This window comes from Anomaloglossus baeobatrachus, chromosome 10, assembly GCF_048569485.1.
Source record: "Anomaloglossus baeobatrachus isolate aAnoBae1 chromosome 10, aAnoBae1.hap1, whole genome shotgun sequence".
NCBI classification, from domain to species: domain Eukaryota; kingdom Metazoa; phylum Chordata; class Amphibia; order Anura; family Aromobatidae; genus Anomaloglossus; species Anomaloglossus baeobatrachus.
In genome coordinates this window covers 2,947,890-2,970,540 of record NC_134362.1, presented here as the reverse complement: position 1 = coordinate 2,970,540, position 22,651 = coordinate 2,947,890, and the positions used below count along the sequence as shown (strand labels likewise).

Here is a 22,651-nt window from a genome sequence, read left to right as displayed (position 1 = left end):
CACACGTCACCCCCACGTACAGGGACGCTCATACACACGTCCCCTCCACGTACAGGGATGATCATACACACACGTCTCCACCACGTACAGGGACGATCATACACACACGTCTCCACCACGTACAGGGACGCTCATACACACACGTCTCCACCACGTACAGGGACGATCATACACACACGTCACCACCACGTACAGGGACGATCATACACGCATGTCTCCACCACGTACAGGGACGCTCATACACACACGTCCCCACCACGTACAGGGACGATCATACACACACGTCACCACCACGTACAGGGACGATCATACACACACGTCTCCACCACGTACAGGGACGCTCATACACACACGTCACCACCACGTACAGGGACGCTCATACACACGTCACCACCACGTACAGGGACAATCATACACACACGTCTCCACCACGTACAGGGACGATCATACACACACGTCTCCACCACGTACAGGGACGCTCATACACACACGTCACCACCACGTACAGGGACGCTCATACACACGTCCCCTCCACGTACAGGGACGATCATACACACACGTCTCCACCACGCACAGGGACGATCATACACACACGTCTCCACCACATACAGGGACCTTCATACACACACGTCACCACCATGTACAGGGACACTCATACACACACGTCTCCACCACGTACAGGGACCCTCATACACACAGATCACCATCATGTACAAGGACGCTCATACACACACGTCACCTCCATGTACAGGGATGATCATATACACACACGCCACCACCATGTACAGGGACGCCCATACACACACGTCACGACCATGTACATGGACGCTCATACACACACGTCTCCACCACGTACAGGGACCCTCATACACACACGTCACCACCACGTACAGGGACCCTCATACACACACGTCTCCACCACATACAGGGACCGTCATACACACACATCACCACCACGTACAGGGACCCTCATACACACACGTCACCACCATGTACAGGGACGCTCATACACACACGTCTCCACCACGTACAGGGACCCTCATACACACACGTCACCACCACGTACAGGGACCCTCATACACACACGTCAGCACCACGTACAGGGACCCTCATACACACACGTCTCCACCACGTACAGGGACCCTCATACACACACGTCTCCACCACGTACAGGGACCCTCATACACACAGATCACCATGATGTACAAGGACGATCATACACACACGTCACCACCATGTACAGGGACGCTCATACACACGTCTCCACCACGTACAGGGACCCTTATACACACAGATCACCATCATGTACAAGGACGATCATACACACACGTCACCACCAGGTACAGGGACCCTCATACACACACGCCACCACCATGTACAGGGACGCCCATACACACACGTCACGACCATGTACAGGGACGCTCATACACACACGTCTCCACCACGTACAGGGACCCTCATACACACACGTCACCACCACGTACAGGGACCCTCATACACACACGTCTCCACCACATACAGGGACCGTCATACACACACATCACCACCACGTACAGGGACCCTCATACACACACGTCACCACCACGTACAGGGACGCTCATACACACACGTCTCCACCACGTACAGGGACCCTCATACACACACGTCACCACCACATACAGGGACCCTCATACACACACGTCAGCACCACGTACAGGGACCCTCATACACACACGTCTCCACCACGTACAGGGACCCTCATACACACAGATCACCATGATGTACAAGGACGATCATACACACACGTCACCACCATGTACAGGGACGCTCATACACACGTCTTCACCACGTACAGGGACCCTTATACACACAGATCACCATCATGTACAAGGACGATCATACACACACGTCACCACCAGGTACAGGGACCCTCATACACACACGCCACCACCATGTACAGGGACGCCCATACACACACGTCACGACCATGTACAGGGACACTCATACACACACGTCTCCACCACGTACAGGGACCCTCATACACACAGATCACCATCATGTACAAGGACGATCATACACACACGTCATCACCAGGTACAGGGACGCCCATACACACACGTCACGACCATGTACAGGGACGCTCATACACACACGTCTCCACCACGTACAGGGACCCTCATACACACACGTCACCACCACGTACAGGGACCCTCATACACACACGTCACCACCATGTACAGGGACGCTCATACACACACGCCACCACCATGTACAGGGACGCCCATACACACACGTCACCAACATGTACAGGGACGCTCATACACACACGTCTCCACCACGTACAGGGACCCTCATACACACACGTCACCTCCATGTACAGGGACGATCATACACACACGCCACCACCATGTACAGGGACGCCCATACACACACGTCACCACCATGTACAAGGACCCTCATACACACACGTCACCACCACGTACAGGAACCCTCATACACACACGTCACCACCACGTACAGGGACCCTCATACACACACGTCACCACCACGTACAGGGACCCTCATACACACACGTCTCCACCACGTACAGGGACGATTATACACACACGTCACCACCACGTACAGGAACGCTCATACACACGTCACCACCACGTACAGGGACGATCATACACACACGTCACCACCACGTACAGGGACGCTCATACACACGTCATCACCACGGCGTACAGGGACAATTATACATATATTACTGGTTACATGTGCGCACTCAGAGTCACACAAACCGCACGCTCACTATATGTATACATACATACACAGTTGTATGACCATCTACCTTTCTTTGGGGAGATAGCAGCAGATGCCGCTCTGTAGGCCATTTCCCAGGGGGTCCATTTGAGATGCAGAGGACAACCATGGACCAGTTCTATGAGCTTACCCATTTATAACAGCCCTGCACGCTCTGCTGTCTTCCTCCTTATTTGTCCTGATGACCACTGCCGAGCTGCGGCTCCACCAATCACAGAGCAGGAAAGCCACTGCAACCTCTGGTCACTGCTGCTCCACCAATCAGAGAGCAGGAAGGACACTGCAGCCTCTTGTTACTGCTGCTCCACCAATCACAGAGCAGGAAGGACACTGCAGCCTCTGGTTACTGCTGCTCCACCAATCAGAGAGCAGGAAGGATACTGCAGCCTCTGGTCACTGCTGCTCCACCAGTCACAGAGCAGGAGGGACACTGCAGCCTCTGGTCACTGCTGCTCCACTAATCAGAGAGCAGGAAAGCAGGAAGGACACTGCAGCTTCTGGTTACTGCTGCTCCACCAATCACAGAGCAGGACGGACACTGCAGCCTCTGGTCACTGCTGCTCCACCAATGTGTAGTGTTTGGCTGAATGGCTCTAAGCTGCTGCTAGGGGTCTGGCCCAGGGGGCGGGCGGAGAAATCGCACAAATACGGGAATAAAAGTGGTGGATGGTGGTGTACTCCCCTATTAATTGTGTAAAAGAAGTTATGAATAATAAACCTCGGCGCTGTACAAAGCACAGCATTAATGCCTCAGCACATTCTTATAAGAGATTGTTTGCATTTTCTTGCATTTTTTGCGCTGTTTGTCGCCTGTGTACTGTGCTCAGGTGTGTGCCCGTATCAGCGTTGCGATCTTTGCTGCAGTGTCTGCTGGTCATGTTGGCTCTTACCGTCACTGCTTCTTTTCCTGTGGTGGCTGCTATCTGTGCTCTTCAGTCATTTGTCGTCACCTCCGGTGCTCTTCAGTCATGTGTCGTCACCTCTGGTGCTCTTCAGTCCTGTGTCGTCACCTCACATTCTCTTCAGTCACGTGTCGTCACCTCCGGTGCTCTTCAGTCACGTGTCGTCACCTCTGGTGCCCTTCAGTCACGTGTCGTCACCTCCGGTTCTCTTCATTCATGTGTCGTCACCTCTGGTGCTCTTCAGTCATGTGTCGTCACCTCCGGTTCTCTTCATTCATGTGTCATCACCTCTGGTGCTCTTCAGTCATGTGTCGTCACCTCCGGTGCTCTTCAGTCATGTGTCGTCACCTCCGGTTCTCTTCATTCATGTGTCGTCACCTCTGGTGCTCTTCAGTCATGTGTCGTCACCTCCGGTGCTCTTCAGTCATGTGTCGTCACCTCCGGTGCTCTTCAGTCATGTGTCGTCACCTCCGGTTCTCTTCAGTCATGTGCCGTCACCTGCGGTGCTCTTCAGTAATGGGTCGTCACCTCCTGTGCTCTTCAGTCATGGGTCGTCACCTCTGGTGCTCTTCAGTAACGTGTCGTCACTTCCGGTGCTCTTCAGTCATCTGTCGTCACCTCCGGTGCTCTTCAGTCATGTGCCGGCACATATATTTCTCCACGTTGTCTGCACCAGCTCTCGCACTGCACTGTATAGGTTATTTGTGTAGAGGTCGATTCTCTTCACTTTAATTATAACTTTCTTGAGACGTGTAAAGATCACAGAGCACAATTTATTGTTAATTTCCAACAGTATTTGTTCTGCGCTGCATATGATCAGTCTTTGTGTCACACGGTGTTTGGCTCTAAACTTGCCGAGTGTCATGGGGGCATCAACGCTGTTCACACTGCAGAATCTGACACTCCACAGTATGCCTTTTCTGGTTATGCATTGCACAGACAGGCTTGGACATCAACCAGCTGTGTGCTCATTAGTGACTGGACTTCCATGAGTTAATTTTTGCTAGCCTGCTGGTTACCTCTTGGATCACATATTGTCGGAGACCTATCACAGATACTCCTCACCTTTTTAAGATAGAGGAATCTGTCTTCCCATGCCAACTATAGGTTTTGCTAAACCGGTCCGTGTACTGTTGGGTTCCAGTTGCTGATGATTTACTGTGTGCTGCTTGGGGTCCTGTGGAAATCCTCCTGTCGTCTGGTTATTTCCTCCCTGATCTGTATTTCTTCCTTATTATGTATTGTCATATATCTCCATGTGTGCTAGCTGTGTGATAGTTTTTGGTTTCCCGTTTGTCTATATCCGTGGGTTCAATCTCTCCTGTCCCTGTCCTCCCCTGGGGTGGTGGTATAAGATCATGGCTTGCCAAGAGCAGGGCAAGGAAGGCGGCTCAGACATCTTCACCATTAGCTGTATCTCTGGGATTAGGGACAGCTAGGGCCTTTAGCCTGAGGGCCAGTCTAGGAGCCCTGGTCACATGTTATCCCCTCACACTCCATGACATTATGTTGAAGTGACCGATAACTCTTTCTTTTGCAGCTGCCCCCTCCGCTGTCCTGACTACTGGAGATACCGTCAGTGTGGAGCTGGAAAATGAGAAAGTCGTGTCGTGTGAAGTCAGCAATTTTTATCCTAAAAATATTACCATCCAATGGGTGCGACACGATAGAGATTCCAAATGTGTGGTGCTGGAGCGAGAAACCTGCACCGGTGACAGCGTTGTTAACACGGACGGGACGTTCAGCGTCACCAGTCACCTGACCTTGTATCCTGCACTGCAGGACAGCGGATATAGATACTCCTGTCTGGTGAAGCACCGATCCCTGCACCAGGACCTGATGAAGAACTTCACCCTGACAGTCACAGGTGATTACTAACCTCTCCCCGACATGTAATGGTAGGTGGGATCTATGGGGACCTCACCAATCTCTATTTCTGTTACGTCAGGGACGTGAGGACACAATACAAAGGGTACACCAGGGAAACAATACAATGGATCGCCTGGGCGCTAGGGGAGGGGAGCGGGGTCCCCTCATAACACTCACCTGTGGCTGATCCCTGCACTCCCGAATATCCCTAGACAGGTCTCCCCCCCCATGCACGGACACGTGCCTAGACCCTCGCTGGCCCTGAACTCACCCTGACTATTGTGAAGGTCAGTAAGACACTAGTCTCACCACTACAATAAAACAACATGAGGAGGGTAAGATAAACAGGGGAAAGACACAACAGATAATTATCTACAGCTACTCAAGCAGAAAGCTTCTCAGCTGCAACAGAAACAACACCTCAGCTTCTCCAGAGCCAGGATCCTTCAGCGTGGTCAGTATAGAAAATATATAGCATAGGAGAGAATCACAGCTACAAATCAATCTCAGCAGGACAGAAAGTAGACTTTAACCCCTTCAGCACCGAATTAATTTAAATACGCTCCTACTCAGGAAAATTGATGAACAGATTCTAAAGGGTACTTTACACACTGCGATATCGGTACCGATATCGCTAGCGAGTGTACCCGCCCCCGTCGGTTGTGCAACACGGGCAAATTGCTGCCCGTGGCACACAACCTCGTTAGTCCCCGTCACACGGACTTACCTGCCTTGTGATGTCGCTCTGGCCGGAAATCCGCCTCCTCTCTAAGGGGGCGGGTCGTGCGGCGTCACAGCGCTGTCACACGGCAGCCGTCCAATAGATGCGGAGAGGCGGAGATGAGCGGGATGTAACCTCCCGCCCACCTCCTTCCTTCCGCATTGACGATGGAGGCAGGTAAGGAGATGTTTGTCGTTCCTGCGGTGTCACACACAGCGATGTATGCTTCCGCAGGAACGAAGAACAACATCGTACCTGCAGCAGCAACGATATTAAGGAAATGAGCGACGTGTCAACAAGCAACGATTTTTCACGTTTTTGTACTCGTTGATCGTCGCTCTTTTGTGTTACACACTGCGATGTCGGTAACGGCGCCGGATGTGCGTCACTAACGACGTGACCCCGACGATATATCGTTACCGATATCGCAGCGTGTAAAGCGCCCTTAAGATGGATCTACGATTAACCAAACACTGTGACCTTCTGATCCCCGATCCCTCGAGGTCTCAGAAGGGCGCGTCACAATCTCTCATTCAACATAGCGGCGTCACAAAACGGCCATTCAATAGAAGAGGAGTGGAGGAGATGAGCGGCCAGAACATGCCGCCCACCTCCTTCCTTCCTTCTTTTCTGGTGGACGCAGGTAGGATGATGTTTGTCGTGCCTGCGGTGTCACACATAGTGATGTGTAGTGCCGCAGGAACGACGAACAACCAGCAGCATGCACCACCAACGATATTATGAAAAGGAGTGGCGTGTCAACGATCAACAATTTTTGCCGTTTTTGCGATCGTTGATCGTCGCTCCTAGCTGTCACACGCTGTGATGTTGCTAACGACGCCAGATGTGCGTCACAAACACCGTGACCCCGACAATATATCGTTAGCGATGTCGCAGCGTGTAAAGCCCCCTTAAGAGACGTGAGACACCTAGTCCTGTAATGATACCCTCCTGCTGATAAAACACTGACTCTATTGAAACTGCAGCAAGCAGCCCATTAAGTGACACATTGCTGGAATCAGTATCTCTGCCCCCACATCACACTGGTCTCAGAATACACAAAAAACTGCTGACAGATTCTCTTTAATATATTCTACAGTGAAAGGTGTAACATGCCACAAAACCGCTGAGTGTGAGGATAATTAGAAATTCACCCCTAGGTCAGGAGTGGGGTCCAGCAGCGCAGCGATTCTTGCAAAACTGTGAGTGAATGTGAACACGATCCGTAGATACCATGTCCTAGATGCAGCATTATTCCTCTTCTGTAGACGCGAGTGTTCTCTGCTGCAGAATGCAGTGTCTGAACATTCTCGTCTCCACAGCATAAATTGACATACTGCGGCTTGGGAAGCTGCAGCTCAGGAAGCTACGGCTCAGAAAGTTGCGGCTCGTAAAGCTATGTCTCGGAAAGCTGCTGCATGGGAAGCTATGGCTTGGAAAACTTCGGCTCTGAAAGCTACGACTCAGAAATCTGTGGCTGTGAAAGTTATGGCTCTGAAAGCTGTGGCTCTGAAAGCTGCGGCTCTGAAAGCTGCAGCTCTGAAATCTATGGGTCGGAAAGCTGCGACTCAGAAAGCTACGGCTCTGAAAGCTACGGCTCGGAAAGCTGCTGCATTGGAAGATGCGGCTTGGAAAGCTATGGCTCAGAAAGCTGCGGCTCAGAAAGCTGCGGCTCAGAAAGCTATGGATCGGAAGGCTGTGGCTCTGAAAGCTAAGATCAGAAAGCTGCGGCTCGTAAAGCTGCTGCTCAGAAAGCTACGGCTCGGAAAGCTGCAGCTCGGAAGGCTGTGGCTCTGCAAGCTATGGCTCGGAAAGCTGCGGCTCTGAAAGCTACGACTCAGAAAGCTGCGGCTCTGAAAGCTACAGCTCGCAAAGCTACGGCTCTGAAAGCTGCAGCTCAGAAAGCTGTGACTTGGGAAGCTGCATCTCGAGAATCTGCGGCTCGGAAAGCTGCGGCTCATAAAGCTGCGGCTCGGAAAGCTATGGCTTGGAAAGCTTTGGCTCTGAAAGCTACGGGTCGGAAAGCTACGGCTGTGAAAGCTGTGGCTTGGGAAGCTGCAGCTTGGGAAGCTATGGCTTGGAAAGCTTCGGCTCTGCAAGCTATGGGTTGGAAAGCTGTGGCTTTGAAAACTGCGGCTCGGAAAGCTACGACTCAGAAAGCTGCGGCTCTGAAAGCTACAGCTCGCAAAGCTACGGCTCTGAAAGCTGCTGCTCAGAAAGCTGCGACTTGGGAAGCTATGGCTCGGAAAGCTGCTGCATTGGAAGATGTGGCTTGGAAGCTATGGCTCAGAAAGCTGCAGCTCGGAAAGCTGCAGCTCGGAAAGCTGTGGCTCGTAAAGCTGCGGATCGGAAAGCTGTGGCTCTGAAAGCTAAGATCAGAAAGCTGCGGCTCGAAAAACTGATGCTCAGAAAGCTACAGCTCAGAAAGCTACGGCTTGGAAAGCTGCGGCTCAGAAAGCTACGGATCGGAAGGCTGTGGCTCTGAAAGCTACGATTCAGAAATCTGCGGATCTGAAAGCTGCTGCTTGGGAAGCTGCATCTTTGGAAGCTGCGTCTCGGGAAACTGCAGCTCTGAAAGCTACGGCTCGGGAAGCTGCGGCTTGGGAAGCTGCGGCTCGGAAAGCTATGGCTTGGAAAGCTTCGGCTCTGCAAGTCATGGGTCGGAAAGCTGTGGCTTTGAAAGCTGCGGCTCGGAAAGCTGCGGCTCGTAAAGCTGCGGCTCGTATAGCTGCGGCTTGGAAAGCTACGGCTCGGAAAGCTACGGCTCGGAAAGCTGCTGCATGGGAACCTGTGGGTCAGAAAGCTATGGTTCAGGAAGCTGCGACTCAGAAAGCTGTGGCACGTAAAGCTACGGGTCAAAAAGCTGTGGCTCTGAAAGCTAAGATCAGAAAGCTGTGGCTTGTAGAGCTGCTGCTCGGAAAGCTGCGGCTCGGAAAGCTACGGCTCAGAAAGCTGTGGCTTGGAAAGCTGCAACTCGGGAAGCTGCGGCCCGGAAAGCTGCGGCTCAGGAGGCTGTGGCTCTGAAAGCTGCGTATTGGGAAGCTGCGGCTCTGGAAGCTACAGCTCGGAAAGTTGTGGCTTGGGAACCTGCAACTTGAGAAGCTGTGGCTCGGAAAGCTGCATCTTGGGAAGCTGTGTCTCTGGAAGCTGTGGTTCGGTAAACTGCGGCTCGGGACGCTGCGTCTCGGGAAGATGCGGCTCGGGAAGCTGCAGCTCGGGAAGCTGCAGCTCGGGAAGCTGCGGCTCGGGAAGGTTCGGCTCCGGAAGCTGCTGTTCGGCTCAGGAAGCTGCAGCTCGGGAAGTTGCATCTTGGGAAACTATGGCTTGGGACGCTGCAGTTCTGGAAGCTGCGTCTTGGATAGCTGTGGCTCGGGAAGCTGCTGTGACGGGGTATGCGGCAGAGCAGTAAGGGACGCCAGGCCAAGGAACAATCCAAAGGGCTTTATTGGAACCACAAAGATAAAGCACCAAACAAATATAAATCCTTAAAGTCTGCAAGGAGTCCACAACAAAACAAAGATCCATAGGCACCTCCCGGTATTCTGATGCCAGGGAAAATATGGCAATGGTCCTTATATGAGTTCCTTGAGTCCAACAGGGTGAACAACAAAATGCAATCCCATGTGGCCACTGATCTCCAATCTGTGACAGTCCATACACAGGCTCTAGGATCCAGCCTCAGCTATAGATCCTAGTCCTTCTGCAGCTGAGATCCAACTAACTGACCTAACATGGGTCTCATTGTTCTTCTCTCCTGGGATCAGCCCCTTAGGTGGGCAGAAGAGTCCAACTCCACCTGGTCACTTGATACATGAATGGACTTTAGAAGTCCTGGCTCTTTCTTGTTTACCAAGTTGTGGATTGGAGAAGTCCCATGCTGAGAAGATCAAACAATTCCCCACAAGTAGTACATACAGGACAGTCAAGGAGAGACAGACTATTATACCATGAGCAAAGGTGGGGGAGGGGCACAATGTTACAACCCCTTCCCCCCTCAATTTGTGTACGGACTAGTGACCTCAGCAGATCGCTTGTCAAGTACACGTAAACATGCCGACCCTGACTCAGGGCTCCTCTTGCCTGGACAATCCGTCTGCATTTTGGTGTTGGCTGCCCCTTCTACAGTTAGGTCCAGAAATATTTGGACAGTGACACAATTTTCCCGAGTTGGGCTCTGCATGCCACCACATTGGATTTGAAATGAAACCTCTACAACAGAATTCAAGTGCAGATTGTAACATTTAATTTGAAGGTTTGAACAAAAATATCTGATAGAAATTGTAGGAATTGTACACATTTCTTTACAAACACTCCACATTTTAGGAGGTCAAAAGTAATTGGACAAATAAACCAAACCCAAACAAAATATTTTTATTTTCAATATTTTGTTGCGAATCCTTTGGAGGCAATCACTGCCTTAAGTCTGGAACCCATGGACATCACCAAACTCTGGGTTTCCTCCTTCTTAATGCTTTGCTAGGCCTTTACAGCCGCAGCCTTCAGGTCTTGCTTGTTTGTGGGTCTTTCCGTCTTAAGTCTGGATTTGAGCAAGTGAAATGCATGCTCAATTGGGTTAAGATCTGGTGATTGACTTGGCCATTGCAGAATGTTCCACTTTTTTGCACTCATGAACTCCTGGGTAGCTTTGGCTGTATGCTTGGGGTCATTGTCCATCTGTACTATGAAGCGCCGTCCGATCAACTTTGCGGCATTTGGCTGAACACTGAAAGTATATCCCGGTACACTTCAGAATTCATCCGGCTACTCTTGTCTGCTGTTATGTCATCAATAAACACAAGTGACCCAGTGCCATTGAAAGCCATGCATGCCCATGCCATCACGTTGCCTCCACCATGTTTTACAGAGGATGTGGTGTGCCTTGGATCATGTGCCGTTCCCTTTCTTCTCCAAACTTTTTTCTTCCCATCATTCTGGTACAGGTTGATCTTTGTCTCATCTGTCCATAGAATACTTTTCCAGAACTGAGCTGGCTTCATGAGGTGTTTTTCAGCAAATTTAACTCTGGCCTGTCTATTTTTGGAATTGATGAATGGTTTGCATCTAGATGTGAACCCTTTGTATTTACTTTCATGGAGTCTTCTCTTTACTGTTGACTTAGAGACAGATACACCTACTTCACTGAGAGTGTTCTGGACTTCAGTTGATGTTGTGAACGGGTTCTTCTTCACCAAAGAAAGTATGCGGCGATCATCCACCACTGTTGTCATCCGTGGACGCCCAGGCCTTTTTGAGTTCCCAAGCTCACCAGTCAATTCCTTTTTTCTCAGAATGTACCCGACTGTTGATTTTGCTACTCCAAGCATGTCTGCTATCTCTCTGATGGCTTTTTTCTTTTTTTTCAGCCTCAGGATGTTCTGCTTCACCTCAATTGAGAGTTCCTTAGACCGCATGTTGTCTGGTCACAGCAACAGCTTCCAAATGCAAAACCACACACCTGTAATCAACCCCAGACCTTTTAACTACTTCATTGATTACAGGTTAACGAGGGAGACGCCTTCAGAGTTAATTGCAGCCCTTAGAGTCCCTTGTCCAATTACTTTTGGTTCCTTTAAAAAGAGGAGGCTATGCATTACAGAGCTATGATTCCTAAACCCTTTCTCCGATTTGGATGTGAAAACTCTCATATTGCAGCTGGGAGTGTGCACTGTCAGCCCATATTATATATAGAATTGTATTTCTGAACATGTTTTTGTAAACAGCTAAAATAACACAACTTGTGTCACTGTCCAAATATTTCTGGCCCTGACTGTATATTGTATGGTAAACTTATAGGGTTGAAGAGTCAGGCTCCATCATAGTAAGCGTCCATTGTCCCCAGAGACTCTGTTCAGCCAGGTGAGGGGATTGTGATCAGTATCCACAGTGAATTCTCGTCCATACAGATACGGCCGTAGTTTCCTAAGGGCCCATACTACAGCCAGATATTCCTCCTCAACAGTTGCATAGACCACTTCTCGGTCCAGCAGCTTCTTGCTGAGGTAGGCGATGGGGTGCTCCTCCCCGACTGCATTCACCTGGCTGAGGACTGCACAATGAATCTCCTCTTGTAGTCTGGAGCAGCCAGAACAGGGTCGCAGACCAAGGCATCCTTCAGCCGGTTAAAAGCCTCATCACAGGCTGGAGTCCAGATCACCAGCCGGTATTTAGAGTAGACCCGGCTCACTATATGGTAGGGTGCTCAGGAGAAAATAGTCAACTGAAATCCAAAAAAATTACTCCGGCACTCCAATTTGAGAAGAAGGCAAACAGTCTGGGTTTTTTTTGGTGCTTAAAGTGGTTTTATTGCAAAAATGTTAATGAAAAAAAGTCTGTCCCAACGTTTCGGTCTCGGTAGGACCTTAATCAAGGGTTCTATCAGACTAAAAGAAAAAAGTAAACAAAGAATGCAAAGAAAATGTTACATAGAGTAAACAATACATGAACACGACATAAACAAAGTACATGATATGGTTCAAACGCTCAAGTTTTTATACAAGTAAAATATATCTTTGTACCGTGTTAGCCAGTAGAGATAAAAAAATTGTTTAAAAGAACAGAGAGTCCTCAGTGGTTGATACCTTTTAATGGCTAACTGAAAAGATGGTAATAATTGCAAGCTTTCGAGACTACTCAGGTCTCTTCATCAGGCATGGTATAACACAAAATCTGAAGAGTCACGTATTTATACACAACAGGACTTAGAATAGTGCAGTAAAAAAAAAAAAAAAAAAAAAAAAAAAAAAAAGAACAAGTTATATGAAACAGAACTATCTCTATGGCAGGGGGACAAGCTGTTCTAGCCATAAATACTGCTGCAGTTCAGTGTGAAAGTTTTATTGTCCTTTGATAAGGGTAGCCATAAATACTGCTGCAGTTCAGTGTGAAAGTTTTATTGTCCTTTGATAAGGGGAGCCATAAATACTGCTGCAGTTCAGTGTGAAAGTTTTATTGTCCTTTGATAAGGGAGCCATAAATACTGCTGCAGTTCAGTGTGAAAGTTTTATTGTCCTTTGATAAGGGAGCCATAAATACTGCTGCAGTTCAGTGTGAAAGTTTTATTGTCCTTTGATAAGGGAGCCATAAATACTGCTGCAGTTCAGTGTGAAAGTGTAATCCAGGGTGTACTCATTTATGTTCTGCATGTAAGAAAAAAGGAATCTCAATAATGGAAAGCAATAAGAGACACGGAGTGAGACATATCAGTGAAATCCCTCATAGAATGGTATACACTAATATAGGGATTACACTGTAATCATCTATATCATATTGGTCATATTGATCCTCGTCACCTAGAGCTAAATGAACCTACAGCAAGTATAGGAGACCGCTGCTGTCCATCAGACCACGCCCCTGCTGCCCCAGCATAGCCTGGCTAGAATACCGGATCAGCTGTGAGCCTTTCTCCTCATCGATTTGACAGGTATACAGTTCTCGCCCCCCCCTGTCTTCTTATGTAGATGCCATCTTATCATACAGTAATCATCCGTTATTCCCCTTTTCCATTAGGCGGTGTTCTGTTGGATCAGACCGGTGACATGACTATATAGCACTCACTTCGCTCCTGACCTCTATGTGGCAGGTATCATTTAAAAGAGTTTTTTTCTTATCACCTTTCTCTTGATTCATGGTCGCAGTCCCACACATCACCTTAAGGCTATGTTCGCACGTTCCATTTTTTACCGCGTTTCTGCAGCGTTTTTAGCAGCAGCGTTTTTGCGCTAAAACGCATGCGTTTTTGTTTTCCAGCAAAGTCTATGGGAAAAGCAGAAATCCTGTCTGCACTTTGCTTTTTTTTCTGCAGCGTTTAATTTGCATATTTTGGGTCAAAAACCATGCTGAAAAAGAAGCAGCATGTCAGTTGTTTTTGCCATTTCTGCAGCGTTTCCTTAACATTGGAGTCAATGAGAAATGGCAAAACGCAACCAAAATCAACTTTCCTGCGTTTTTCATGCTTTTTACCTGCTTTTCCACTGCGTTTTTGGCTCCAAAAACACATGCTTTTCTGGCCAAAAATTAAAGGGTTCTATTGTTCCTTTACACACACACAATAACCAAAAATTTAAATGCTAAAAAATAAGAAACTTTATCTATTTTTCAGTTAAAATGTGCATAACCGCTATTATTTCATTAAAATTGATAATTTCCAAATATAGTTTTATTAAAAGTTATTTTTATTATTTTTTTTCTCTTTTTTCATTCTTTTTGACTATTTCAACTTTATTTCTCAGTGTCTTGATCTACAAAACGCATCTGCAGAAACGCAGTTAAAAAGCGCAGAAAACGCACTAAAAACGCGGTAAATACGCATCCGTTTTTAGCGCTAAAAAATGGTCAAAAGCCAAGGGAAGGAAAACGTGCAGAATAAACTGCAGGTACTCCGACGCAACGTGCGGACATAGCCTAACACAAGTTTTTTTTCCTTTTTTTGCTCTCACTGCCTCTCACCCGGTTCTGACTGTGGTTCTCTACCTTCTTAGGACGTCATTGGACGACTCCTCTGGCAATACCCACAGGCTGACCTTCATATTTCGGTGCATGGTCACAGGTATCCTTACACACCTGATAGATGTACAGTTAGGTCCAGAAATATTTGGACAGTGACACAATTTTGGCGAGTTGGGCTCTGCATGCCACCACATTGGATGTGAAATGAAACCTCTACAACAGAATTCAAGTGCAGATTGTAACGTTTAATTTGAAGGTTTGAACAAAAATATCTGATAGAAATTGTAGGAATTGTCACATTTCTTTACAAACACTCCACATTTTAGGAGGTCAAAAGTAATTGGACAAATAAACCAAACCCAAACAAAATATTTTTATTTTCAATATTTTGTTGCGAATCCTTTGGAGGCAATCACTGCCTTAAGTCTGGAACCCATGGACATCACCAAACGCTGGCTTTCCTCCTTCTTAATGCTTTGCCAGGCCTTTACAGCCGCAGCCTTCAGGTCTTGCTTGTTTGTGGGTCTTTCCGTCTTAAGTCTGGATTTGAGCAAGTGAAATGCATGCTCAATTGGGTTAAGATCTGGTGATTGACTTGGCCATTGCAGAATGTTCCACTTTTTGGCACTCATGAACTCCTGGGTAGCTTTGGCTGTGTGCTTGGGGTCATTGTCCATCTGTACTATGAAGCGCCGTCCGATCAACTTTGCGGCATTTGGCTGAATCTGGCCTGAAAGTATATCCCGGTACACTTCAGAATTCATCCGGCTACTCTTGTCTGCTGTTATGTCATCAATAAACACAAGTGACCCAGTGCCATTGAAAGCCATGCATGCCCATGCCATCACGTTGCCTCCACCATGTTTTACAGAGGATGTGGTGTGCCTTGGATCATGTGCCGTTCCCTTTCTTCTCTAAACTTTTTTCTTCCCATCATTCTGGTACAGGTTGATCTTTGTCTCATCTGTCCATAGAATACTTTTCCAGAACTGAGCTGGCTTCATGAGGTGTTTTTCAGCAAATTTAACTCTGGCCTGTCAATTTTTGGAATTGATGAATGGTTTGCATCTAGATGTGAACCCTTTGTATTTACTTTCATGGAGTCCTCTCTTTACTGGTGACTTAGAGACAGATGCACCTACTTCACTGAGAGTGTTCTGGACTTCAGTTGATGTTGTGAACGGGTTCTTCTTCACCAAAGAAAGTATGCGGCGATCATCCACCACTGTTGTCATCCGTGGACGCCCTGGCCTTTTTGAGTTCCCAAGCTCACCAGTCAATTCCTTTTTTCTCAGAATGTACCCGACTGTTGATTTTGCTACTCCAAGCATGTCTGCTATCTCTCTGATGGATTTTTTCTTTTTTTTCAGCCTCAGGATGTTCTGCTTCACCTCAATTGAGAGTTCCTTAGACCGCATGTTGTCTGGTCACAGCAACAGTTTCCAAATGCAAAACCACACACCTGTAATCAACCCCAGACCTTTTAACTACTTCATTGATTACAGGTTAACGAGGGAGACGCCTTCAGAGTTAATTGCAGCCCTTAGAGTCCCTTGTCCAATTACTTTTGGTCCCTTTAAAAAGAGGAGGCTATGCATTACAGAGCTATGATTCCTAAACCCTTTCTCCGATTTGGATGTGAAAACTCTCATATTGCAGCTGGGAGTGTGCACTTTCAGCCCATATTATATATAGAATTGTATTTCTGAACATGTTTTTGTAAACAGCTAAAATAACAAAACTTGTGTCACTGTCCAAATATTTCTGGACCTAACTGTATGTGTATTATAGAATTTATATGATTTCTTAATGGACATCTTGTCTTTTCATCTAGTGTTTACACTCACCTCCTTACCTCTTTGTGATGACCTACACGGTTCCATGTTGGTGCGATTCATATACTAATTCTAATGCTTTAGGTATATGTACCTTTCCCCCCCCATTCTCGTCACCTCTTCATGCGTATATAGGCACTTACTTATTGTACTCTACAGTTCTCGGATTATTGCCATTCTGACACTGGGTATTATTCACCTATGGATATTTTTGAATATGATATTTCTTTTTCAGGTACAGATATCTGTATGATGTACTTTGTATACGTTTGAACCATATCATGTACTTTGTTCATGTCGTGTTCATGTATTGTTTACTCTATGTAACATTTTCTTTGCATTCTTTGTTTACTTTTTTTCTTATAGTCTGATAGAACCCTTGATTAAGGTCCTACCGAGACCGAAACGTTGGGACAGATATTTTTTCATTAACATTTTTGCAATAAAAGCACTTTAAGCACCAAAAAAACCCCAGACTGTTTGCCTTCTCAAATTGGAGTGCCGGAGTTATTTTTTTGGATTTCAGATCATCAGCCGGGGCATCGTTTTCTTCGTGAGGTCTGTTAGAGGCTTGGCCACAGAGTGGCTGTGACGGCAGTTCTGGTGGCCTTATTTCCATTGATGGGTTGAACACGTCCACATCTGCTGCCCTCTTGGCTTGACTTCTGGTTATCGCACCGACAAAGTGGTATTGAAGATTCCCCACATCATTCCCTAGAAGAATGTCTGCAGGAAGGCCGGTCATCACACCAATCATGCATTGTTTTGCCCCCAAAACCATAATCCAGGGTCACACTCACTCTTGGAATGTATCTTTAAGTACCTTCAGCCAATTCAATGGCAATTCCTGGTCCCTTTTGCATTGCTTCTGGTTGAATTACTCGGGGATCTGCGATGGTGAGAAAAGCCCCAGTGTCATGAAAGCCAACAACTTTTTGGCCCTCTAGCACGACCTTCTGTAGATGTTTATGCTGAGATCAGAAGAACGGGCGGCTGTGGCTCGCGCCCCATAGACTCCTGGTAAGGAAGTCAACATATCAGAGTCTTTTGTCGAATCATCAGGGCCTGAATCCAGCTCTTCTCCTGTTGAGGGTGTCTGTAGATAATGGACAGGTAAATGGGGTCTGTAACTGTTTTGCCTCCGAACACCTGGACAGTGAGCTTGGAGATGACCCAGCTGCCCACATCCATAACATCTACGTTCTATGAGTCTTTCTTCACATCGTACTCCCAAAGAGGAGGCAGGAGTAGTAGGAGGCACATTCACACGGGGTCTGCCGTGTGTTGGTAGTCTAATGGGATGGTGAACATTGGAGGCCAAAGGACAAGGGACCACTGGTGTTGGGGAGCTGGTAGTTTTTTTTTCTCACTGACCAGTAGCTTTTTCCATTGAGGCTTGATGGTGAGCACGGCAGCTTGTTCCACTGTCACTGGTCTCCTCTCGCGCACCCATTCCCTGATTTCAGCAGGGCACCTGGCATAGAACTGCTCTTTCAGGATGACCTGGAGGAAGGTCTCCCAAGTTAAGGCCCCCTCTCCCTCCAGCCAGCGATGGCATACTTGTTTCAGTCTGTGGGCATACATCTTGAAAGACACTTCCCCATCACAGGCTAATGTACGGAACTGAGTCCTAGAAGTATCTGGGGTCACGGCATAATGTTCTAGAATGGTCTGTTTTATCTCCCCTTACTCACAATTCCACAGAGGGTCCATAGCTCTATAGGTGTCGGCAGCTCCACCCTCCAAGAGGCCCACCAGGTGTCTGACTCGCTCTCTTTCTTGGACTTCCATTAATCGGCACTGATGCTCAAAGTCCTAAAAGAAGCCCTCAATGTCGCCTGCAACTTCATTAAATGGCTTAAAGTCCTTGCGGGACACTCTGGAGAATTCCCTCATAGTGGGTGCTGTGGTTACAGTTCGTCTGGAGCCTCTAGCTGCTTCCACAGCAAATCTCCTCTCCAGCAATGCTGCCCTCTCTTGAGCTCTGTGAATGGCCTCCCTCTTATCTTCTATGGTGGCCTCATCTCCAAGCAGTGCCATCTCCTCCTCATACCACACAACCCATTGACTTTTTTGGGTATTTACCTCCAGCTCCCGTCTTTCCTCCCCTTGCTGTGGAAATCCTTCCTTGGTGCCATCTTGCAGGCAAGTGTTTTCCAATGCCTCAATTAGTTGCTCCTTAAAGAGTCCTTTGTAGCAGACTCCTAATTCACGGGCCTTTTGTTTGAAGGCTCACCACAGTCCAGTTCTTGTACTCTGAGGTTCTGATTCCAGATGTTAATGGGCCGTTGTCCTCCATTCTTTCTGCTGTGATCCCGCCGCTGCCAACCAGTTTGTGACGGGGTATGCGGCAGAGCAGTAAGGGACGCCAGGCCAAGGAACAATCCAAAGGACTTTATTGAACCACAAAGATAAAGCACAAAACAAATATAAATCCTTAAAGTCTGCACGGAGTCCACAACAAAACAAAAGATCCATAGGCACCTCCCAGTATTCCGATGCCAGGGAAAATATGGCAATGGTCCTTATATTAGTTCCTTGAGTCTAACAGGGTGAACAACAAAACGCAATCCCACGTGGCCACTGATCTCCAGTCTGTGACAGTTCATACACAGGCTCTAGGATCCAGCCTCAGCTATAGATCCTAGTCCTTCTCCAGCCGAGACCCAACTAACTGAACTAACATGGGTCTCATTGTTCTTCTCTCCTGGGATCAGCCCCTTAGGTGGGCAGAAGAGTCCAACTCCACCTGGACACTTCTAAAGTCCATTCATGTATGAAGTCCTGGCTCTTTCTTGTTTACCAAGTTGTGGATTGGAGAAGTCCCATGCTGAGAAGAACAAACAATCCCCCACCAGTAGTACATACAGGACAGTCAAGGAGAGACAGACTATTACACCATGAGCAAAGGTGGGGGAGGGACACACTGTTACAGCTGTGTCCCGGGAAACCGGCTCCGGAAGCTGCGTCTCAGGAAGCTGTGGTTCGGTAAGCTGCTTATCCTTATCTGCTTATCCTTCTTGACCTCTCCACCGCCTTCGACACTGTTGACCACCATCTCCTTCTCTCTATGCTCCATTCTATCGGCCTAAATGACACTGTGCTCTCCTGGTTCTCTTCCTATCTTTCTGGCCGCTCATTCAGTGTATCATTTGCTGGCTCCACATCTTCTCCTCTTCCTCTCACTGTTGGGGTCCCTCAAGGTTCAGTCCTTGGCCCTCTTCTTTTCTCCCTCTACACTGCCCCAATTGGAATGACCATCAGTAGATTTGGCTTTCAGTACCATCTTTATGCTGATGACACACAGCTATACACCTCATCCCCTGAGCTCACCCCCGCTGTACTACAGAACACAAGCGACTGTCTGACTGCAGTCTGCAACACCATGTCTGCTCTCTATCTGAAACTTAACCTTTCCAAAACTGAACTTCTTTTTCCTCCGTCCTCCAACCTTCCTAAACCTGACATCTCCCTCTCCTATGATAAGTCCTAGGCCGCAGGCCGCTGTGTGGGTGTTATACTTGACACTGATCTCTCCTTCACCTCCTATATACAATCTCTTGCCCGCTCCTGTCGCTTGCACCTCAAGAACATCTCTAGAATTCACCCCTTTCTCACAATGGAAATGACAAAAACCCTCACCATGGCCCTGATCCACTCCTGCCTGGACTACTGTAACTCTCTATTAATTGGTCTCCCTCTAACTAGACTCTCTCCTCTACAGTCCATCCTTAATGCAGCAGCCAGGGTCACCTATCTGGCTAACCGCTACTCGGATGCCTCTGCTCTGTGCTAGTCATTGCACTGGCTGCCCATATATCACAGCAATCACAGGGAAGCAATAAAAGAAAAACAGAAAGCCTTAAAAGAATTAAACAGGGCAGGTAGTGATGAGGCATTATATAATTATAGAAAATTAAATAAAATATGTAAAAAGCAAATTAAGTTAGCTAAGTTTGAGACAGAGAGACTCATTGCGAGAGAAAGTAAAAATAATCCTAAAATATTCTTTAACTACATAAACAGTAAAAAACTGAAAAGCGATAGTGTTGGCCCCATTAAAAATAGTCTTGGTGAAATGGTGGAAGGGGATGAGGGTAAAGCCAACCTGCTGAATGACTTTTTTTCTACGGTTTTTATACAAGAAAATGCCATGGCAGATAACATGACCAGTGATGCCATAAATTCACCCTTGAATATTACCTGCTTAACCCAGCAGGAAGTACGCCGCCGCCTCGAAATCACTAAGGTTGACAAATCTCCGGATGGCTACACCCCAGAGTACTACAGGAATTGAGTTCTGTGATAGATAGACCATTATTTTTAATCTTCTCAGATTCCTTAATAACAGGGTCGGTACCGCAGGACTGGCGCATAGCAAATGTGGTGCCAATATTCAAAAAGGGGACAAAAACTGAGCCGGGAAATTATAGGCCGGTAAGTTTAACCTCTACGGTTGGTAAAATCCTTGAGGGTTTCTTGAGAGATGCTATACTGGAGTATCTCAAGAAAAATAACCTTATGACAGAGTATCAACATGGGTTTATGAGGGATCGATCCTGTCAAACTAATGTGATCAGCTTCTATGAAGAGGTAAGTTCAAGCCTGGACCAGGGAAATGCAGTGGATGTTGTGTATATGGACTTTTCAAAAGCTTTTGATACGGTGCCACACAAAAGGCTGGTACATAAAATGAGAATAATGGGGATAGGGGAAAATATGTGTAACTGGGTTAAAAACTGGCTCAGTGATAGGAAACAAAGGGTGGTTATTAATGGTACGTACTCGGACTGGGTCTCAGTTCATAGTGGGGTACCACAGGGGTCAGTATTGGGCCCGCTTCTTTTCAACATATTTATAAATGACCTTGTTGGGGGCATGCGGAGTAGAATTTCAATATTTGCAGATGATACTAAACTCTGCAGGGTAATCAATACAGAGGAGGATAATTTTATATTACAGGGAGATTTATGTAAATTGGAGGATTGGGCTGAGATGTGGCAATTGAAGTTTAATGTAGATAAATGTAAGGTCATGCACTTGGGTAGAGGAAATAATATTTATGATTATGTACTTAATTGTAGAACACTGGGTAAAACAGACACAGAAAAAGACTTGGGTGTATGGGGGGATGGTAAACTTCACTTTAGTGGACAGTGTCAGGCAGCTGCTGCCAGGGCTAATAAAATAATGGGATGTATTAAAAGAGGTAGAAGTGTTCATGAAAAAAATATAGTTCTACCTCTGTACAAGTCACTAGTGCGACCGCACTTATATACTGTGTACAATTCTGGTCACCGATATATAAGAAGGACATAGCTGAACTGGAGAGGGTGCAGAGAAGACCACCAAGATTATTAGAGGAATGGGTGGGCTGCAATACCAAGACAGGAAAAACGAAGACTTAGGGGGGATCTAATCACAATGTATAAATATATGAGGGGACAGTACAGAGACCTTTCCAAAGATCTCTTTACACCTAGGCCTGCGACTGGAACACGGGGGCATCCGCTACGTCTTGAGGAAAGAAGGTTTAATCATAATCACAGAGGAGGATTCTTTACTGTACGAGCAGTGAGACTATGGAGCTCTCTGCCGCATGATGTTGTAATGAGTGATTCACTACTAACATTTAAGGAGAGCCTGGACGCCTTTCCTGAAAAATGTAATATTACCAGTTATGTATATTAGATTTTATGACAGGGTATTGATCCAGGGAACTAGTCTGATTGCCGGATGTGGACGAAGGAAGGACATTTTTTCCCCATTGGAACTTGTTTGCCACATTGGGGTTTTTTTTGCCTTCCTCTGGATCAACATGTTAGGCTACGGGTTGAACTAGATGGACTTAAGCCCGCTACACACGCTTCAATATATCTCACAATCCGTCGTTGGGGTCAAGTTGTAAGTGACGCACATCCGGCATCGTTTGTGAGGTATCTGCGTGTGACAGCTACATGCGATCAGGATTGAACGCAAAACCGTTGATCGCAAACACATCGTATCATTCTCTAGAATTGAGCGTTTTGTTGCAAGAACCTAGTCAATTGTAACGTGTGACATCCCTCATACGATTTTGTTGTCTGATGCTATGT

General features: G+C 47.2%; 1 protein-coding gene across 2 annotated transcripts in view; it reads left to right on the top strand.

The window, feature by feature from the left end:
- The window catches only part of NCR3LG1 (natural killer cell cytotoxicity receptor 3 ligand 1), a 280,467-nt gene that overhangs the window by 190,944 nt on the left and 66,872 nt on the right, over window positions 1-22,651 (top strand). For both annotated transcript variants that reach the window (XM_075326669.1, XM_075326668.1), the window contains exon 3: window positions 5,227-5,553. In XM_075326669.1, coding sequence (XP_075182784.1) covers window positions 5,227-5,553 — 327 coding nt within the window. The remainder of the gene's footprint in view (window positions 1-5,226; window positions 5,554-22,651) is intronic.